The following is a 21,759-nucleotide window of genomic DNA, read 5'->3' as shown; positions in this document are numbered from 1 at the left end:
TCCAGCCACCTCATTCTCTGCCGTCCCCTTCTTCTTTTGCCCTTAATCGTTTCCAGCATTAGGCTCTTCTCCAGGGAGTCCTTCCTTCTCATTAGGTGGCCAAAGAATTTGAGTTTCCTCTTCAGGATCTGGCCTTCGAAAGAGCAGTCAGGGTTGATCTCATCTAGGACTGACAGGTTTGATGGCCTTGCAGTCCAAGGGACTCGCAGGAGTCTTCTCCAGCACAGAGTTCAAAGGCCTCCATTCTTTGGCCTTCTCAGCCTTCCTTATGGTCCAACTTCCACAGCCAGACATTGCAACTGGGAAAACCAGAGCCTTGACTATACGCACTTTTGTTGGCAGGTTGATGTCTCTGCTTTTTAGTATGCTGTCTAGATTTGCCATAGCTTTCCTTCCCAGGAGCAAACATCTTGGCTGCATCTTGGCTGCAGTCCCCATCTGTGGTGATCTTGGAGCCCAGGAAAATAAAATCCGTCACTTCCTCCATTTCTTCCCCATCTATTTGCCAAGAATTGAGAGGCCCGGATGCCATGATCTTAGTTTTTTTAATGTTGAGTTCCAAGACGACTTTTGCATTCTCCTCCTTCACCCGCATCAAGAGGCTCTTTAGTTCCTCTTTACTTTCTGCCATTAGAGTGGTATCATCTGCATATCTGAGGGTGTTGATATTTCTCCCGGCAATCTTAATTCCAACTTTTGATTCATCTAGCCCCACCTTTCTCAGGATGTGCTCTGCATATAAGTTAAATATGGAGCCTGGATAGCTCAGCAGACTAATGCATTATAATTTAACTCCAGCTGTCTGCAATTACTGTAAGTTCGAATCTCACCAGGCTCAAGGTTGACTCAGCCTTCCATCCTTTCTAAGGTAGGTAAATTGAGGACCCAGATTGTGGGGGCAATAAGCTGACTTCGTAAAAATATACAAAAGGATGAAGGCTATTGCTTAACGCATTGTAAGCCGCCCTGAGTCTCCGGAGAAGGGCGGCATATAAATCAAATTAAAAATATATAAATAGACAGGGTGACAGTATACAGCCTTGCCGGATTCCTTTCCCTACCCTACCCTACCCTACCCTACCTACCCTACCCTACCCTACTCTAACCCAACCCATCCCATCCCATCCCATCCCATCCCATCCCATCCCATCCCATCCCATCCCATCCCATTCTTCTGTTCTGTCCCTTTCCTTTCCATTGCATTGCATTCTATTCCACATTCCATTATTCTATTCTATTCTATTCTATTCTATTCTATTCTATTCTATTCTATTCTATTCTATTCTATTCTATTCTACTCTACTCTACTCTACTCTACTCTACTCTACTCTACTCTACTCTACTCTACTCTATTCTATTCTATTCTATTCTATTCTATTCTATTCTATTCTATTCTATTCTATTCCATTCCATTCCATTCCATTCCATTTTATTTCTTATCCTATCCTATCCTATCCTATCCTATCCTATCCTATCCTATCCTATCCTATCCTATCCTATCCTATCCTATCCTATTTCTTATCCTATCCTGCCCTGCCCTGTCCTGTCCTGTCCTGTCCTGTCCTGTTCTTTCGTTGCATTTTAACAACTTGAAAAACCAGCCTGGGTATTAAAATAATATTTGCGCACAGAATATAGTTGTTTCTTTAAAACACAGTTAAATGGCATCCTTCCCCCTCTGAAAGTGCCTATGGATTTCAGAAGACGTTCACTTCTGCTATGAAACCATTTCCCCACACCATTGGAAATTCCGAATTAATTTACCAGTGCTGTGCTTTCTTATTGTGTAAAGTTAGGGAAGGTGTGTGGACATCAATACGCCTCAACCTACGCAGACAATCAGCCTGCAGCCATCCACATACATGAATGGAATTATTTACTAAAGACCTAATGAAAGGAATTCACTCCAGGAAAATAATGCCTGGGATTACATTAAAATATTCTCCGTGGCTCTGCATAGCCCATCGTAATTGCAATTTGCAATGGAGCAGCTGAAACAGCATAGCTGCATTCCTAGAGAGAGTTGGGGGTTTGGGGTTTGTTTTTGTGGGGGGTTTAATTTGAGACCCCATTTAAATCATTAAGCAAGTAGGGCATTTTTCCTATATGCACAATCTGTACAGTGAATCTAAGAGATGGAATAGAATAACGGAGTTGGAAGCAGGGGTGAAATCCAGCAGATTCTAAGTTGCTTCTCTCCTTGATTAGTTTCCACCCATTGCTTCTTGGCCTGCCCTCAGGTGCTTTGGAGAAAATGGGCCTTCCGGTGCTACCGGAAGTTGGCAAACAGGCCGTTTCCAGCCACCGGAGGGCCTCTGGTGTGGGGGGGGAGGCTGTTTTCGCCCTCCCCAGGCTCCTAGAGAAGCTCTGGAGCCTGGGGAGAGCAAGAAACGGGCCTTCCCTACCCACCCCCAGGCCCTCCGGAGGCAGGAAACAGCCTGTTTCCCTACTTCCGGTGGGCCCAGAAGGCCTGAAAAATCAGGTGGCCGGCGCGCGCATATGCTCCGGAGTTTAGCTCGTGTGCCCACCTATACGGCTCCAGGTGGCACGCGTGCCATAGATTCGCCATCACGGGACTAAGGTCTCCTGCTCGAGCCAGGGGTTGGACTGGATGACCTCCAAGGGTCCCTTCCAACTTTGTCATTATGTGATTCTGTAACAATCTCCTGCTTGAGCAGGGGGTTGGACTGGATGACCTCTAAGGGTCCCTTCCAACTTTGCCATTATGTGATTTATTTTATGAAATGCCAATATGTTTCCTGGCTGATTTGAGTGTGATAACTGACATTTAAGTTATGAAAGAACATTGAAGAACAATTGAAGAACATTTAAGAATAGAGACCTCAGAGCTGGAACCCACAAAGCGTCTCCAAGCTTAGCCTCCACCCGTCCGTGACCTCGTGCATTTTTTGTGGTTCTCCGCCACTTCCCCTCTTCAGCGTGGCCACCCTGAGGTGGCACATTGTCAGCTAACCAGAGGAACCTGCCAACAAATCCGGAATAAAGGAAATTGCACTGCGGGTTTCAGTGACTCGAAGTGAAACTTCGTGGAGAGAAGTTCCCCTTGTCTGTTTCCTCCTTCCACTGGCCACGCGCCCTTCATGTGGGCTCCGTGGGCAAGGCCGTAGGTTGTCCTGGTTGTACGTAAAACAGAATGAGTAGGTGTTCCCCTCCTACTCCAGAAAATCTAACCTTAGTTTGAGGTCAGATGCTGAGATCTTGAAGGAGAGGTAGCTGCTCCGGTCTAAGATAAGAGCGTACTTAAATGATTTGGCAGGCTGAACGTGGCCTGCTTAAGAGGAAGCTTTTACAACTGTGGTGTTTACACCAGGTGAACTGGGCTATTTGGGTATGGGTATGTATACAGGTAAAACAACTGAGGCCAGTACTCTTAAATCACCCAGCAATTTATCCATCTATCATCACTTTCTCTGTCTGTCTGTCTTTCTCTCTAATCTATCTATTTTTCTTTCTTTCTTTCTATCCATCCATCCATCCATCCATCATCACTCTGTCTCTGTCTGCCTGTTTGTCTCTCTCTCTCTTATCTATCTATCTATCTATCTATCTATCTATCTATCTATCTATCTATCTATCCATCCATCCATCCATCCATCCATCCATCCATCCATCCATCCATCACTGTCTGTCTCTGTCTATCTGTCTGTCTGTCTGTCTCTCTATATATAATCTATCTATCCATCCATCATCACTCTGTCTCTGTCTGCCTGTTTGTCTCTCTCTCTTTTATCTATCTATCTATCTATCTATCTATCTATCTATCTATCTATCTATCTATCTATCTATCTATCTATCTATCTATCTATCTATCCATCCATCCATCCATCCATCCATCCATCCATCACTGCCTGTCTCTGTCTATCTGTCTGTCTGTCTGTCTCTCTATATATAATCTATCTATCCATCCATCATCACTCTGTCTCTGTCTGCCTGTTTGTTTCTCTCTCTTTTATCTATCTATCTATCTATCTATCTATCTATCTATCTATCTATCTATCTATCCATCCATCCATCCATCCATCCATCCATCACTGCCTGTCTCTGTCTATCTGTCTGTCTGTCTGTCTCTCTCTATATAATCTATCTATCCATCCATCATCACTCTGTCTCTGTCTGCCTGTTTGTCTCTCTCTCTTTTATCTATCTATCTATCTATCTATCTATCTATCTATCTATCTATCTATCTATCTATCTATCCATCCATCCATCCATCCATCCATCCATCCATCACTGCCTGTCTCTGTCTATCTGTCTGTCTGTCTGTCTCTCTATATATAATCTATCTATCCATCCATCATCACTCTGTCTCTGTCTGCCTGTTTGTCTCTCTCTCTTTTATCTATCTATCTGTCTGTCTGTCTGTCTGTCTGTCTGTCTGTCTGTCTGTCTGTCTATCTATCCATCCATTCATTCATCCATCCATCCATCCATCACTGTCTCTGTCTGTCTGTCTGTCTCTCTAATCTCTCTATCTTTCTTTCTTTCTTTCTTTCTATCTATCTATCCATCCATCCATCCACCCACCCATCACATTTTAAAACTTCCCCTCTTCCTCACCGAGGGACTCCAGATGTCAGTGCTGGGCCTGAGGCCTAGGCTTTATCTTTCCAAGGGCAATTGTAGATAGATATAGGTATAGTTTTGTGTACAGGTAATAGGCCTAGGTACATGTCGGTTGATCTCTTAGTTAGATCCCAACTGCGGACTGTTGAGAAGGAACATTATAGCTCCACTGAGCAAGACCAGCACTTGGCCTAGTGGTTAAGGCACCAGCCTAGAAGGTAAGAGACCATCAAATCCCACCTTAGCCATAAAATCCAGCTGGGTGACTTTGGACCAATCACCAGAAACTGGGAGTTCTAGTCCAGTCTTAGGAAGCCTTCCGAGTCTGCAAACATAAATAGAACAGTGAGGGGTGGGGGGAATCTGCTGTGCCACACGATTTAGATTAACTAGAAAGCAGGAAATCTGACGAGTCTGGCTAATATAAGTCGTGCGTCACAGCTGATCGTCGCCCAGCTGATCATTGGAAATACTGGTTCGCCTGAACAGGTAGCATTTTTTTACTACCGATTTGCCCGAACCGGACCAAATCGGTAGCATTTCACCCCTGTTAATACTGTAATCTAAAGACCGGGACAATTTGCCTTAACTTTGTCTAACTCTCTTATTTATTATTCTTCCAGGAAATCTACAGCAAGGAACCCTCAGAGGTGTTAGAAGAGGATAAAGAAAAGAAAAGAATGCCGAGCAGAACAGGGTATTGGATTAAAAATGCAGGGGAAAAAAAAATCCAAATCTATTTCGGATTCATTGATTACACATGAACGTGGGTCAAAATTGTACATCGGTCTTATTTTTAATTTATTTTTTTAAACTGTAGCATTCACAGATGATATAAAGCAGGGTCTACACACCCAGCTGGAAGATTTGATTTGGATTGAGATTCATTGTTTTAGAAGGTTGCTTAAATCCTCTTTTTTTTTTTAAAAAAAAAAAATTTAGCGGTTCGGGCGAACCGATCTAAACCGATAGCATTTCACCCCTGTGGAAGACTGCTCTCACGTTCCCTCTAGTGCTTCTTTCCATTAAACTAGACATACTCAATTTCATCAACCATTCTTGTTTTAGCCTCCTAATCATCTTTGTTGCTCTTCTCTGCACTCTTTCTAGAGTCTCCACTTCTTTTTTACATTTTCCAGACTTTGCTAATAGGAACAAAGTCATCTCCTGCATTGCAGGCAGGATGTTGTTCTCTCCATCTGGAGCTCATTTCTAAGTGTCTGGTAGGAAGGAAATGAATAAGGCCAGCCTCTGTTTTTGTTATGTTTGGGTTAGGGGAGGCGTGTGCTTACATTTTTATACCAAGTTCAAGAAAAGAAGCACCAGGATGCATGGTTCCTAATTCAGTTTCCTCCATGGGCTGAAATAATCATATTTCTTTGTTAGCTTTTGGGGGGGGTTTCAGCTCACTTCTCTTCCTGCGGACAATATCAGGCTAAGTAACCAGTTAAATATGAGCCAGCAGTTTCCGGTGGCAGCCAAAAAAGCCAACACAATCCTAAATTGCATGAACAGAAGGATACAATCAAGATCAAGTGAGGTACTAATACCCCTTTATAAAGCCTTATTAAGACCACACCTAGAATACTGCATCCAGAGCTGGTCACCACACTGTAAAAAAAGATGTTGAGACTCTAGAAAAAGTGCAGGGAAGAGCAACCAGGAAGATTAGGGGCAGGGGTGAAATCTACTTACCTTCCCTACTGATTCGGAAGTGCATGTGTCATGCACATCACATGCGCTCGCTTTGCTCGCACACACGCATCACATGCACGCGCTGACCCTCTGCACATGCACAGAAGGTAAAAAAAAAGGTTACTTCCTGGTTAAAACCAGGAAGTAAGGACGATCAGGCGGGTGGGTGGAGTCTCGAACTGCCATCAGTACCGGTTCTCCGAACCACCGGCCGGTTCGGTTGAACCGGTCCAAAACCGGGAGCATCTCACCTGATTAGGGGACTGGAGGCTAAAACATACAATGAATGGTTGCAGGAACTGGGCATGGCTAGTCTAGTGAAGAGAAGGACGAGGGGAGACAGGATAGCAGTCTTCAAATATTTGAGCGGCTCCCACAGAGAGGAGGAAGAGGTCAAGCTATTTTACAAAGCACCTGAAGGCCAAACAAGGAATAATGGATGGAAACTGATCAAGGATTCAACCTAGAAATAAGGAGAATTTTTCTGACAATGAGAACAATCAACCCATGGAACAGAAGTTGCCTTCAGAAGTTGTGGGAGCTTCATCACTGGAAGTTTCAAGAAGAGATTGGACTGCCATTTGTCAGAAATGGTGTAGGGTCTCTTGCTTGGGTGGGGGGTTGGACTAGATGACCTACAAGGTCCCTTCTAACTCTGTTAATCTGTATCTATTAGTTTCTTACTCAGGGGTCAGTATCCTGCGGCTCTGGAGCCGCATGTGGCTCTTTCATCCCTCTGCTGCGGCTCCCTGTTGCTGGTCGGCTCCACAATTGATAGGGCTTTCGGTTAGGACAGGTAGAGGAAAAAGGATGCTGCACTAGGAGGAGACTCTTTGGTGGGGGAACCGGACTTCCGGTCAGCAGAGAAAAAAGGACACCGTACTAGGAGGAGACTATGATGGGGGAACCGGACTTCCGGTCGGCTCCAGAATTGAACGGGGGCTTCCGGTTAGGACCTTTGTGGCTCTTTGAGAGTCTAAGGTTGCCAACCCCTGCATTAAGGAGTAGTTTTCTTACGAAGTGGTGGCAATGCAGAACTTTCAAAGACGATGAGTTGGAGCAGAGATGGTAGAGTCAAAACGGGATCTCTAATGAACTTGGAGGACAATTCTTAGAAATTTGGACTGAGCCGTATGGCCGCAGAGCTGGGTATCACAGGTTAATAGCAGTGGTGAAATCCAAATTTTTTTACTACTGATTGTGTGGGCGTGGCTTGGTGGGCATGGCAGGGGAAGGATACTGCAAAATCTCTATTCTCACCCCACTCTAGGGAAAGGATACTGCAAAATCCCCATTTCCTCCCTACTCCTGGGAGAAGGATATTACAAAATCTCCATTCCCACCTCACTCTGGGGCCAGCCAGAGGTGGCATTTGCCAGTTCTCCAAACTGCTCAAAATTTCTGCTACTGGTTCTCCAGAACCAGTCAGAACCTGCTAGATTTCACCCCTGGTTAATAGGGTCAGGAAATATTCTCTCTGATTTCCACTTTCCTTTTTCCCTACTCTTTTGAGTTGTGTGTGATGAAGCAAGGCTAAATTGGTCCAAGACACTCACCTTTAATAAGTGGCCCAGATTAAAATTTCTGCAGCTGAAAGATCAGCTTGATGCATCTCTGCTGGCTGTATATTTCTCTGTAATCTCTTCCTGTTACGGTGACACTTGCTTCCCTGTGTAAATAAACACAATGAAAAGTAGGGGAAAACATTGCAATACTCCCTGAACCGCTGCCTTGCTTAGCGACAAGAAATGTTGGGCTCCATTGCTGTTGTAAACCAAGGAGTTGCTTGTAGTTTACTAGCTACCGTATTTTTTGGAGTATAAGACACACTGGAGTATAAGACGCACCTTAGTTTTTGGGGAGGAAAATAAGAAAAAAGCTGGTGCATCGGCCTCCCGGAATACTCCCAATCAGCTGTTCCCAGAGGTGAATTTTAGCAATAGGTTCCTTGGTTGTGAGCTCTGTGCCTTGCCTTTTTTTGCTTTTTTTTCAGCCTCTGAAACTTCTGAAACTCTGTTTCAGAAAAAAAAAAAATTCCTGCCTCCGAAAGCCTCCGAAACAGAAAAAAAGCCTCTGATGCTCTATTTGGAGGCTTCTTTTCTGAAACTCTGTTTGGAGGCTTCTTTTCTGAAACTCTGTTTGGAGGCTTCTTTTCTGAAGCTCTGTTTGGAGGCTTCTTTTTTGAAGCTCTGTTTGGAGGCTTCTTTTCTGAAGCTCTGTTTGGGGGCTTTTTTTCTGAAGCTCTGTTTGGAGGCTTCTTTTCTGAAGCTCTGTTTGGAGGCTTCTTTTCTGAAGCTTCTTTTCTGATGCTTTTTTCAGCCTCTAAAACCTCCGTTTGAGAAGCTGGGCGGGGCTACATTTGGAGTACAAGACGCACCCAGATTTTCACCCTCTTTTTTGGGGGGGAAAAGGTGCGTCTTATACTCCGAAAAATATGGTAATCCTAGAACTGTGGGTTTGATTTTGAAGATAGAAAAGCAACCTGTTTTATCAGCAGGAAAATCACATTCCAAAATCACCAGGTGCCAGCATCTCTTCGGAGCCAAATGGGATGCTGGAAGTAACATTATCTTTTTCCCCTCCCTCTTTTCTTCTTCTTCTTTAGTTTGGCTACTAGTAATCAAACTCAGAAAACCTCCGAAAACGTAAAGGACTCTGAATTGACTTCCCAAGGAGACCAGAGTCCCTTTCCGAACAGATTTGTCGGTGAAGCTGAATCTTCTTTATTGAAAGAATGTTCTCGCTACGCTTGGAGGGGAAAATATAAACCTACAAAGGGCCTCGGAGAATTCAAAAGCGGGAGTCTGGATCTCGATGTGAAAGACCAGATGTTTTCTTCCCCGGCTGTTTGCGGTGATGAATTAGTCCCTGGCTTCCACGACACAATCACACCTTATGCCTGCTTTTACGCTCCGGCAGCAAAGAAGGTTAAGGAAGGTTGGCTGGATAAACTCTCTCCTCAAGGGTACGTTGCCAAAAAAAAGAGTCCGTTATAATGATTATGTAATTATGATGATTTTACTGATGTTAGAGACCCAGTTTGGTCTACGGCAGGGGTGTCAAACACAAGGCTCGTGAGGCTCTCTGTCTATGGTCAGATGTGGTCAGTTCCGGTCAGTGAGGCTGTCCTGGAAAATGTAAGGGTCCGGTCTGCGTCACTTGGGCCCGGTCTACCCAATGTGAAAAGGAAACATCAGACCAGTATGGCTTCGGCCTGGTCTACCCAGTGCGAAGAGGAAACATGACAGCAGTTTGGGGAGTGGCGTCAAGCTGGCCACGCCCACCCAATTGGCCACACCCAGTGAGTGACTTTAAGATGGCCACACCCATCCAGTTGGCTACACCCATCCAGTGTCCCGTCCCCCCAAGGTCAACACAGCCCTCAGTGAAACTGAGTTTGACACCCCTGGCCTACAGGTTGAGGCAGCAGGCTAGAAACTGGGAGACGGTGAGTTCTAGCACCACCTTAGGCAGGAAAGCAGATTGGGTGATTTTGAATCAATCATCGGGAAAGGGCGAGTTCTAGTCCCGTCTCAGGCATGAAAGCTGGCTAGTTCACTTTGGGTCAATCACCAGGATACATTGAATTCTAGTACTGCCTTAGGCATGAAAGCAGTTAGGTGACTTTGGGTCAATCACCAGGAGATGGTGAGTTCTAGTCTCACCTCAGGCATGAAAGCTTGCTAGTTCACTTTGGGTTGATCACCAGGGGACAATGAATTCTAGTTCTGCCATAGGCATGACAGCAGCTAGGTAACTTTGGGTCAATCACCAGGAGACGATGGATTCTAGTACCGCCTCAGGCAGGAAAGCAGCTAGGTAACTTTGGGTCAATCACCAGGAGATGGTGAGTTCTAGTCTCGCCTCAGGCAGGAAAGTAGCTAGGTAACTTTGGGTCAATCACCAGGAGATGGTGAGTTCTAGTACCGCCTTAGGCAGGAAAGTAGCTAGGTAACTTTGGGTCAATCACCAGGAGAAGGTGAGTTCTAGTACCGCCTTAGGCATGAAAGCAGCTAGGTGACTTGGAGTCAATCACCAGGAGATGGTGAGTTCTAGTCTCGCCTCAGGCAGGAAAGTAGCTAGGTAACTTGGGTCAATCACCAGGTGATGGTGAGTTCTAGTACCGCCTTAGGCAGGAAAGCAGCTAGGTAACTTTGGGTCAATCACCAGGAGATGGTGAGTTCTAGTACCGCCTTAGGCAGGAAAGCAGCTAGGTAACTTTGGGTCAATCACTAGGAGATGGTGGATTCTAGTACCGCCTTAGGCAGGAAAGCAGCTAGGTAACTTTGGGTCAATCACCAGGAGATGGTGAGTTCTAGTACCGCCTCAGGCAGGAAAGCAGCTAGGTAACTTTGGGTCAATCACTAGGAGATGGTGGATTCTAGTACCGCCTCAGGCAGGAAAGCAGCTAGGTGACTTGGAGTCAATCACCAGGAGATGGTGAGTTCTAGTACCGCCTTAGGCAGGAAAGCAGCTAGGTAACTTTGGGTCAATCACTAGGAGATGGTGGATTCTAGTACCGCCTTAGGCAGGAAAGCAGCTAGGTAACTTTGGGTCAATCACCAGGAGATGGTGAGTTCTAGTACCGCCTCAGGCAGGAAAGCAGCTAGGTAACTTTGGGTCAATCACTAGGAGATGGTGGATTCTAGTCTCGCCTCAGGCAGGAAAGCAGCTAGGTAACTTTGGGTCAATCACGAGGAGATGGTGAGTTCTAGTACCGCCTTAGGCAGGAAAGCAGCTAGGTAACTTTGGGTCAATCACCAGGAGATGGTGAGTTCTAGTACCGCCTTAGGCAGGAAAGCAGCTAGGTAACTTTGGGTCAATCACCAGGAGATGGTGGATTCTAGTACCGCCTCAGGCAGGAAAGCAGCTAGGTGACTTGGAGTCAATCACCAGGAGATGGTGAGTTCTAGTCTCGCCTCAGGCAGGAAAGCAGCTAGGTAACTTTGGGTCAATCACCAGGAGATGGTGAGTTGTAGTCCTGCCTTAGTTCTGAAAACCAGCTGGTGACTTTGAGCCAGTCAACTCTCTCTCAACCCGACTCACCTCACAAGGTGGTTGTGGGAGAGAAAACAGGAGGAAGAAGTATGTGGTACGTGTTGAGTTGTATATAAAACAAATAAAAGACGGATATAAATAAATAAGTAAATAAAAATGAAGGGCAACCTATTCCTCATAGAGGTCTTCCTTTTGCGTCACGAAAGGCCCATTTCATGACAAGTGAATTCAGAGGAGAATGCGTGGTGTTGCAACCTCTTTGTTGTGAAGGTTCCTGAACGAGAGGAACTCTTGTGCTATTTTTGCCATTTGTAGACTTTACTGACTAGACAGGAAAGGAAATTTGTCTAGCAGAACTCCTCCTCCTCCTCCTTCTTCTCCCCTTCCTCCTCCCCTTCTTCCTCTCCCTTCTCCTCCTCTTCTCCCTCTTCCTCCTCTTCCTCCTCCTCCCCATCCCCTCCTCTTTGTCTTCCTCCTCCTCCTCCTCTTCCTCTCCCTTCTTCTCCTCTTCTTCCTCCTCCCCCCTCCTCCTCTTCTTCCTCTTCCTCCTCTTCCTCCTCTCCCCATCCCCTCCTCTTTGTCTTCCTCCTCCTCCTCCTCTTCCTCCTCCTCCTCTTCCTCTCCCTTCTTCTCCTCTTCTTCCTCCTCCCCCTCCTCCTCTTCTTCCTCCTCCTCCTCTTCCTCCTCCTCCCCATCCCCTCCTCTTTGTCTTCCTCCTCCTCCTCTTCCTCCTCCTCTTCCTCTCCCTTCTTCTCCTCTTCTTCCTCCTCCCCCTCCTCCTCTTCTTCCTCCTCCTCCTCTTCCTCCTCCTCCCCATCCCCTCCTCTTTGTCTTCCTCCTCCTCCTCCTCTTCGTCCTCTTCCTCTCCCTTCTTCTCCTCTTCTTCCTCCTCCCCCCTCCTCCTCTTCTTTCTCCTCCTCCTCTTCCTCCTCCTCCCCATCCCCTCCTCTTTGTCTTCCTCCTCCTCCTCTTCCTCCTCCTCTCCCTTCTTCTCTTCTTCTTCCTCCTCCCCCTCCTCCTCTTCTTCCTCCTCCTCCTCTTCCTCTTCTTCCTCTTCCTCCTCTTCCTCCTCTCCCCATCCCCTCCTCTTTGTCTTCCTCCTCCTCCTCCTCTTCCTCTCCCTTCTTCTCTTCTTCTTCCTCCTCCCCCTCCTCTTCCTCCTCCTCCTCTTCCTCCTCCTCCCCATCCCCTCCTCTTTGTCTTCCTCCTCCTCCTCCTGCTCCTTTTCCTCTCCCTCCTTCTCTTCCTCTTGCTGCTCCTGCTCCTCCTCCCTTTTTCAAATTGCTTTTGACTTTCTTCCCATGTAGGAAGCACGTGTTTCAGAAACGCTGGGTGAAGTTTGATGGCGAAAGCATGGCTTATTACAATAACGACAAGGTAAGTCTGTCGTGTTAAATAATATATATTCCACTCTGAGCAAATTATTAGTGTGGACTTAGCCGTAGACAACTGCTTAAACGTAGGATTTTGGATAGCAGGGTCACTCATGGTCTGATCCTCATTCTCCCTGAAGGTGGAAGGCAGTTATTAGACATAGAAAAGTAAGGCATATGACCTGGATGGAGATACGCAGGAATTATTCCTTAGCAAAAGTATTTTTAAATCCACCACAAAACAACATTCAGAACTGGCTCAGGCAGATCCTTTCCTAATTCACTGCAGTATAAGAAGGAGAAGGGAGAACATCGTAAGACTTGCAAAAGTCTGTTATTATGGCCAATCTCAATAAAAATAGTTTTAGGCTTCCCATGGAGCTGATTCCCTTCCCTTCCCTTCCCTTCTCGTCCCTTCCCTTCCCTTCCCTTCCCTTCCCTTCCCTTCCCTTCCTTTCCTTTCCTTCCCTTCCCTTCCCTCCCTTCCCTTCCCTTCCCTTCCTTTCCCTTCTCTTCCTCCCCTCACTCCCTCCCTCCCTTCCCTTCCCCCCCCTTTTTTAAAATTTGACTTATATGCCGCCCTTCTCCGGAGACTCAGGGCGGCTTACAATGCGTTAAGCAATAGCCTTCATACTTTTGTATATTTATACAAAATCATCTTATTGCCCCCACAACTGGGTCCTCAATTTACCTACCAATTAAAGTAAGATCGAATCTCGCCAGGCTCAAGGTTGACTCAGCCTTGAGCCTGGCGAGATTCGATCTTACTTTTAATTGCAGACAGCTGGTGTTAAATTACAGTGCTTAGTCTGTTGAGCTATCCAGGCTCCTGGAGCTATCCTTTCCTCCCCTCTCTCCCTCCCCTTCCCATCTCTCCTGTCCCTTCCTTTCCTTTCCTTCCCTTCTCTTCTTCCTCCCCTCCCGCTCATTTCCCTTCTCCTTCCTTCCCTCTCCCCCTCCTTCCTCTCTTTGATCCTTCCTTCCTTCCTTCCTTCCTTCCTTCCTTCCTTCCTTCCTTCCTTCCTTCCTTCCTTCCTTCCTTCCTTCCTTCCTTCCTTCCCTCCCCACAAATTTTCTACTGCAGGCCCCCTTCCTTGTGCCTAACTGACACAACTCCCTTGCTACATTTCTGCACTGAAATTGCTTGCCGAAAAGCTCTCCTTAAGCTTCGATTTTTACACCTCTTTGTTTAAATTACTCCTACGCTTCTGCTCCCTTCGATTTCCGAACGAGGACCTGGAAATGCTCCTTCCTTTTTCTTTTCAGACCGAAAGTCACCCCGTGTCCCTTCTCTCCTTTAAGGATGATTTGAAAGCCCAGTTCTGTAGTAAGATTGTAGTTTGCCCACTCCAAAGCTTTCATTTCGGATATAAGCTACTTTTTCTAAGGATAGAGGATTTGGTAAAAGGAAGAGATGGTGAAAAAAATCTAGTAAATACAGTAGTGGCCAAAATTGTGGAAACCTTTTGGGAAAAGTGTATTTTCTAAAACTAGCTAATAACACCAGTTTTTTTTTTTTAATTTGATTTATATGCCGCCCTTCTCCAGAGACTCAGGGCGCCTTACAATGCGTTAAGCAATAGCCTTCATACTTTTGTATATTTTTACAAAGTCAGCTTATTGCCCCCACAAACTGGGTCCTCAATTTATCTACCTTAGAAAGGATGGAAGGCTGAGTCAACCTTGAGCCTGGCGAGATTCGATCTTACTTTAATTGCAGACAGCTGGTCTTAAATTACAGAGCTCTGTCTGTTGAACTATCCAGGCTCCTTACTACTCCTTTTTGAGTAGTACCATAAAATTATATATCAATGGAAAGATCATTTAATCAAGAATGTCATGCAATAACTTTTAGGAAGGATTTGCTATTAGAATAGCAGTTACAGGATAAAGAAGAAAAATGAAGCATGCCGAAAAAACGAGATATGCAAATATGATCCCCATGTCAGTTAAATCCTTAGTTGGGTAACCTTTAGCACGAATGATGGCCTTACAATATCTTCCCATGGAGTGAACCAAGTCTTTTAGTTCTGCAGCTGTCATAATGTGAAACCAAGATTGAATGATGGCTTATGTTAACTGGGTTTTATTGCTGGGTCGCTTCTGACTAACAAGTTTCTTTAGTCGGCTCCATAGATTTTCAATTGGGTGAAGATCTGGGCTATTCCCAGGCCATTCCAGCAGTGGAATAGGATTATCTTGAAACTCCCCCCAAAAAAGTGGTGTTATTAGCCACATCAAACCTGAAAAATACACTTTTTTCCCCCAAAAGGTTTCCACAATTTTGGCCACTGCTGTAGAGAGCGACTGCAGTTCCAGCTGTAGTCAGCAGATGCCTGTAGATGCCAGAATATAATATCTGGATGAAAGAAAACTGCCATGAATTTTGCAACAGAGTTAGATCATCCTGATGAAATGGAGAGAAATTTCTTTCTGTAGCGACCTGATTGCATCTCGAAAACTTGAGCGTATGAGAATATGATTGAATGTAAGCAGGCGTGGCTTTAACCCACGAGAAATATGGCCATCAAAATTGTCCAGGAAATAAAACACTCTTTGTAGTAGGAATTTTTGGACCATGTCCTATTTTCTTTTCTTTTCTTTTCTTTTTTTTTTTTTTGTTGCATGGCACATACAGTTAGTCCTCGACTTACAACAGTTCATGTAGTAATCTTCCAAAGTTACAACATAGATAAGATAGATAGAATTCTGTATTGGCCAAGTGTGATTGGACACATGAGGAATTTGTCTTCGGTGCATATGCTCTCAGTGTACATAAAAAGACAAGATACATTTGTCAAGAATCATAAGGTACAACACTTAATGATAGTCATAGGGTACAAAATAAGCAATCAAATCCTATTAGGAAACAGTCAATATAAATCGTAAGGATACAAGCCCTTTTATGAAAGGGCAACGGGAGGATGTATGATACAGAAATGAATATATGAAGTTCTAGGATAGAATAGAATAGAATAGAATTCTTTATTGGCCAAGTGTGATTGGACACACAAGGAATTTGTCTTGGTGCATACGTAAAAGACAAGATACGTTTGTCAAGAATCATAAGGTACAACACTTAATGATAGTCATAGGGTACAAGTAAGCAATCAAATCCTATTAGGAAACAGTCAATATAAATCTTACGGATACCAGCAACAAAGTTACAGTCATGCAGTCATATAGGGCAGTATATAAATTGAAATAATAATAATAATAATAATAATAATAATAATAATAATAATAATAATAATAATAAGTGGGAGAAGATGGGTGATAGGAACGATGAGAAGATTAATAGTAATGCAGACTTAGTGAATAGTTTGACAGTGTTGAGGGAATTATTTGTTTAGCAGAGTGATGGCATTTGGGGAAAAAACTGTCCTTGTGTCTAGTTGTTCTGGTGTGCAGTGCTCTATAGTGTCGTTTTGAGGGTAGGAGTTGAAACAATTTATGTCCAGGATGCGAGGAGTCTGTAGATATTTTCCCAGCCCTCTTTTTGACTCATGCAGTATACAGGTCCTCCATGGGAGGCAGGTTGGTAGCCATGGTTTTTTCTGCAGTTCTAATTATTCTCTGAAGTCTAAATCTGTCCTGTTGGGTTGCAGAGCCAAACCAGACAGTTATGGAGGTGGAGATGACAGACTCAATGACTCTTCTGTAGAACTGGATCAGCAGCTTTTTGGGCAGTTTGAGCTCTCTGAGTTGGCGCAGAAAGAACATTCTTCGTTGTGCTTTTTTGATGACGTTTTTGATGTTAGGCGTCCAGTTTAGGTCTTGAGATATGATAGAACATCACTGAAAAAAGTGAGTTATGGCCGTTTGGTTACACTTACGACCATTATTGCCATATCCCCACGGTCACAGGATTAAAATTCAGACGCTTGGTGACTGACTCACATTTATGACGGTTGCATTGTTCTCAGGATCGCGTGATCCCCTTTTGCGACTTTTTGACAACCAATGTCAATGGGAAATCCAGATTCCCTTAGCAACTATGTTGCTAACTTAACAATTGCAACTGCGTCATGAATGGTCCGTAAAATGGGACGAAACCAGTGGTGAACTCCATTTTTTTTTATTACTGGTTCTGTGGGCGTGGCTTGGTGGGCGTGGTGTAGCTTGGTGGGCGTGGCTTGGTGGGTGTGACAGGGGAAGGATACTGCAAAATCCCCATGCCCTCCCCACTCCAGGGGAAGGATACTGCAAAATCCCCATTCAAACCCCACTCCTGGGGGAAGGATACTGCAAAATCCCCATTCCCTCCCCACTCCAGGGGAAGGATACTACAAAATCCCCATTCCCACCCCACTCCAGGGGAAGGATACTGCAAAATCCCCATTCCCAACCTACTCCAGGGGAACGATACTGCAAAATCCCCATTCAAACCCCACTCCAGGGGAAGGATACTACAAAATCCCCATTCCCACTCCACTCCAGGGGAAGGATACTACAAAATCCCCATTCCCACCCCACTCCAGGGGAAAGATACTACAAAATCCCCATTCCCACCCCACTCCAGGGGAAGGATACTGCAAAATCCCCATTCCCATCCCATTCCAGGGGAAGGATACTGCAAAATTCCCATTCAAACCCCACTCCAGGGGAAGGATACTGCAAAATCCCCATTCCCTCTCCACTCTGGGGCCAGCCAGAGGTGGTATTTGCTGGTTTTCCGAACTACTCAAAATTTCCGCTACCAGTTCTCCTGCAGGACGAAACTCACTTAACTTACTTATGCAACTTACTTAGCAACTTACATTTTGGTCTTACTTAGCAGCTTACATTTTGGGCTCAGTTGCAGGCCTAAATTGAGGACTAGCCCGTACATATTTGCTGCATTGATAGTGAGAAAGGGGAATTTTAGTCACAAGTTTCATAATCATTAGCAGTAGCCCACTTCTGAGAATTTGCCACTGGACTGTGTATGTGGGTGGTAGCTTTTTTTTTTTTCTCACATATATATATGTGAGATACATATATTTATGTATTTCTTTGGAAATTGTTTTTTTTTTTAAATACAAGCTACTTCTTGCTCTGAATATGGTTGTTGGTGCTGCTGCCTGGAAATAACTATTTTTTTTAAAGAAAAAAAAAAGAGTCAACCGTGAGTTGAAGTGGACTATTTGTGACTTACGTAGAGAAAATCCTTGCAGTTTTCCTAGTATGAGACAGAGGTTTTGGGATGTTTTGATTGATATCTTAGTCTAGCTTACTTACAGTTTTTGGGCTTCCCGTAGTCTAACCAAGCCAAGCGTGGTTTGCTCGGTTTAAAAATAAAGCCGATTGCAAAATAAAGAAGGAGGAGGAGAAACAACAGCCTTCCTACCACCCAGTTGAAGTTCTTCTACTTTTAATCCTGCCTCCTTTAGCATTCTGTACGACAAGCGACTCTGGTTTCCTTTTTGTATTCACCCTTACAGAATATTTCAGAATAGCACAGAACAGAAGAATGGAATGGAATGGAATGGAATAGCAATAGCAATAGGAATGGAATAAAACGGAATAGAATAGAACAGAATAGAAAATAGAATAGAATTAGAATAAAATAGAATAGAATTAGGAATAGGATAGGATGGGATAGGATAGAATTAGGAACAGAACAGAACATAATAGAATTAGGAATAGAATTAGGAATACAATAGAATTAGAATGGAATGGAATGGAATGGAATGGAATGGAATGGAATGGAATGGAATGGAATGGAATAGAATAGAATAGAATAGAATAGAATAGGGAACAGGATAGGACAGGATAGGATAGGGTAGGGTAGGGTAGGTAGAGTAGAGTAGAGTAGGATAGGATAGGATAGGATAGGATAGGATAGGATAGGATAGGATAGGATAGGATAGGATAGGATAGGATAAGGAGTAGAATAGAATTAGGATAGGATAGGATAGGATAGGATAGGATAGGATAGGATAGGATAGGATTAAGGGGTAGGGTAGGGTAGGGTAGGGTAGAATAGAATAGAATAGAATAGAATAGAATAAGGAATAGAATAGGATTAGGATAGGATAGGATAGGATAGGATTGGATTAAGGAATAGGGTAGGGTAGGGTAGGGTAGGGTAGAACAGAATAGAATAGAATAGAATAGAATGGAATGGAATGGAATAGAATAGAATAGAATAGAATAGAATAGAATAGAATAGAATAGAATAGAATAGAATAGAATAGAATAGAATAGAATAGAATAGAATAGAATAGAATATTTTGGTGAAGGGACCCTTTGTATGCGAATAAGCGTATCTTTATGCTTTTGATACAGGACATCTACTCCAAGGGCATCATTCTTCTTTCCGCGATAGCTACAGTCCGGATGCACAGAGACAACAAGTTTGAAGTGGTGACAGCACACCGAATATTTGTCTTCAGGGCTGAAAAGGAAGGTAAGGCCACATTTCTGAGGATTCCTTGATTGGCTGCAGAGAATTTGATTCTTTTTCAGATCAAGGGTGCCAAATCTTGATGGTTCCCAGGTACAGAAAAAGCAGAAACTTCTAGAATTAGAGCATGGGATTGATATCTTCAACAACAACAACAACACAACAACAACAAGAGGAATAAATGAGGAGAATTGTATACATTGGTTCCCTTAATAAAGGTGTCAATATTTTCTTTATTCTGTAAAGCTGACAGTTCTTTTTTTTTTTATTTTATTTTATTTTGAATTTGTATACCGCCCTTCTCCCTGAGGACTCAGGGCGGTGAACAGCCAAGTAAAAACATCAAATACAAATATCTTAAATCAAGCCCAAAGGCCAAGAGTTAGTTGTGGGGTGTTTGTAAACATTACGAAGGAGATCCAGTCAATTTTTCACCTGATGGTCTTCCCATCACTTCGGCTGCTTCCTTTAAGAAATTGAAAATTGAACAGCCCTTTCTCAACAGAGGGGGAGGAATAAGACATCAACTATCTCCAGTCTTCCAAAACAAGAAGGAAGAAGGCTCCTCACACCCATTTGCAACACTGAAGTGAAGCTGAGGACACCAGTGAACCTCCAAGCAGCCTCAACGACTCTCTAAAAGGATGCAAATGACCAGCTGTCCGCAAGGAATATCAATCCTTTTTTCTTTTTCTTTTAATTGGATTTATATACCGCCCTACTCCCGAAGGACTCAGGGCGGTGAACAGCCACAGAATAAAACACAAAAATACAAAAATTGAAAATAGAATAAAAACGAATTAAATAATTTGGCTGAGACAAATTTAAAATACCCAATAATTTAAAAACAAATTAAAATTTACATTTAAAAAGGGGAGAAGATTTAGGCCAGGCCAGCTTGATGAAATAAAAAAGTCTTGAGCGCGCGACGGAAGGTGTGCAGATCCGGGATCCTCTGTATCTCCGGGGGGAGCTCATTCCAGATAGTAGGTGCCCCCACAGAGAAGGCCCTCCCCCTAGGGGCCGCCAGTCAACATTGTTTGGCTGACGGCACCCGGAGGAGCCTCTCTCTATGGGAGCGTACTGGCCGGTGGGAGGCTATTGGTGGTAGCAGGAGGTCCCGTAGAAAACCAGGTCCTAAGCCATGGAGTGCTCTAAAGGTGATAACCAAAACCTTGAAGCGCACCCGGAAGACCACCGGGAGCCAGTGCAGCTCGCGCAGGAGAGGTGTTACACGGGAGCGCCACGTCGTTCCCATAACCACCCACGCGGCTGCACTCTGCGCCACTTGGAGCAGTCCAGACGGGAGGTGACGAGCGCATGAGTGACTGTGCGTAGGGAGTCCCGATCTAGAAAGGGTCGCAACTGGCGGATCAGGCCATTCCCCACATCCAGTCAGAGCTGAAGAAGCTTCTTGGGTGAGATGTCATCAAAGAAAACCAAGGAAGTCCAGTTGCCTCTTGAAAAAGCACCTTTGGGACAACCATGACCTCCATGAATGAGAATTTCTGTAGACATTTAGCTATTTTTGCTCCAGAGTTGAAGAAGCTTCTTGGATGAGAAGCCAAACATCTTCAAAGAAAAAACCAGTACGTCCAGTTGCCTCCTGAAAAAAACATATTTGGGACAACCATGACCTGAATGACTGCGAATCTCCATAGACATTTAGCTATAGGTGCTTTTTGCAAGAGGCAACTGGACTTTCTGGTTTTTATTGGAAGACGTTTCGCTTCTCGTCCCAGAAGCTTCTTCGGCTCTGTAGTGTATATAGCTAAATAAGAGCCTTGGTGGCGCAGCAGACTAAAGTGTTGTTAAGTAGCACCAGCTGCCTGCAATTACTGCAAGTTCGAATCTCACCAGGCTCGAGGTTGACTCAGCCTTCCATCCTTTCGAGGTAGGTAAAATGATGACCCGGATTGTGGGGGCAATAAGCTGACTTTGTATAAAAAAGAACACCGCTTAGGGTGGGCTGAAAGCCCTAATAAGCAGATATATACAAAAGTATGATGGCTATTGCTTAACGTGTTGTAAGCCGCCCTGAGTCTCCAGAGAAGGGCGGCATATAAATTGAACCAATGAATGAATGAATGAATGAATGAATGAATGAATGAATGAATGAATGAATGTCTATGGAGATTCTCAGTCATCCAGGTCACTGTTGTCCCAAAAGTGCTTTCTCAAGAGGCCACTGGACTTTCTTGCTATTCTTTGAAGACTTCTCACCCAAGAAACTTCTTCACCTCTAACTGGATGGTGGGGAATGGAAAGGTTTATACTCCTTGCAGACAGCTGGTCATTTGCATTCTTTTAAGAGAGTCATTGAGGCAGGGGTGAAATGTAAAATTTGTTACTACCGGTTCTGTGGGCGTGGCTTGGTGGGTGGTGGTGGTAATGTGACTGGGTGGGCGTGGCCAACTTTTTTTTTTAAAAAAAAACTTTTTAAAGCATTTTTTCTGCAAATGCAAAAAAATGCTTTGAAAAGCCTCTGCCGATCAGGAACACAGCTGGGATCGTCAGAGCCTTTTCGAAGCATTTTTTTTAAACCACCTCTTCCGCTGAAGAGGTTGCAGGAAAAAATGCTTTAAAAGTCTCTCTGATGATTTGCCTGATCGTTTTAAAAAAAATGCTTTGAAAAGTCTCTCTGACGATCAGGCAGCTCAGCTGGGATCATCAGAGAGACTTTTAAAATATTTTTTTCTGCAACCTCTGCAGCAGAAGAGG

The 21,759-nt window shown here is 44.3% G+C and overlaps 1 protein-coding gene across 2 annotated transcripts in view; it reads left to right on the top strand.

Annotated features, from left to right (window-relative positions):
• ARAP2 (ArfGAP with RhoGAP domain, ankyrin repeat and PH domain 2) overlaps nucleotides 1-21,759 on the top strand; it is a 163,346-nt gene that overhangs the window by 43,505 nt on the left and 98,082 nt on the right. For both annotated transcript variants that reach the window (XM_087874954.1, XM_087874955.1), the window contains 4 exons: nucleotides 5,208-5,281; nucleotides 8,885-9,244; nucleotides 12,585-12,654; nucleotides 18,921-19,041. In XM_087874954.1, coding sequence (XP_087731080.1) covers nucleotides 5,208-5,281; nucleotides 8,885-9,244; nucleotides 12,585-12,654; nucleotides 18,921-19,041 — 625 coding nt within the window. The remainder of the gene's footprint in view (nucleotides 1-5,207; nucleotides 5,282-8,884; nucleotides 9,245-12,584; nucleotides 12,655-18,920; nucleotides 19,042-21,759) is intronic.

The sequence above is a fragment of the Pantherophis guttatus genome, chromosome 8 (assembly GCF_059756535.1).
Source record: "Pantherophis guttatus breed Tessera chromosome 8, ASM5975653v1, whole genome shotgun sequence".
Classification (NCBI taxonomy): Eukaryota; Metazoa; Chordata; class Lepidosauria; order Squamata; family Colubridae; genus Pantherophis; species Pantherophis guttatus.
Note: the sequence above shows the minus strand (reverse complement) of the source record. Positions and strands in the feature narration are given on the sequence as shown.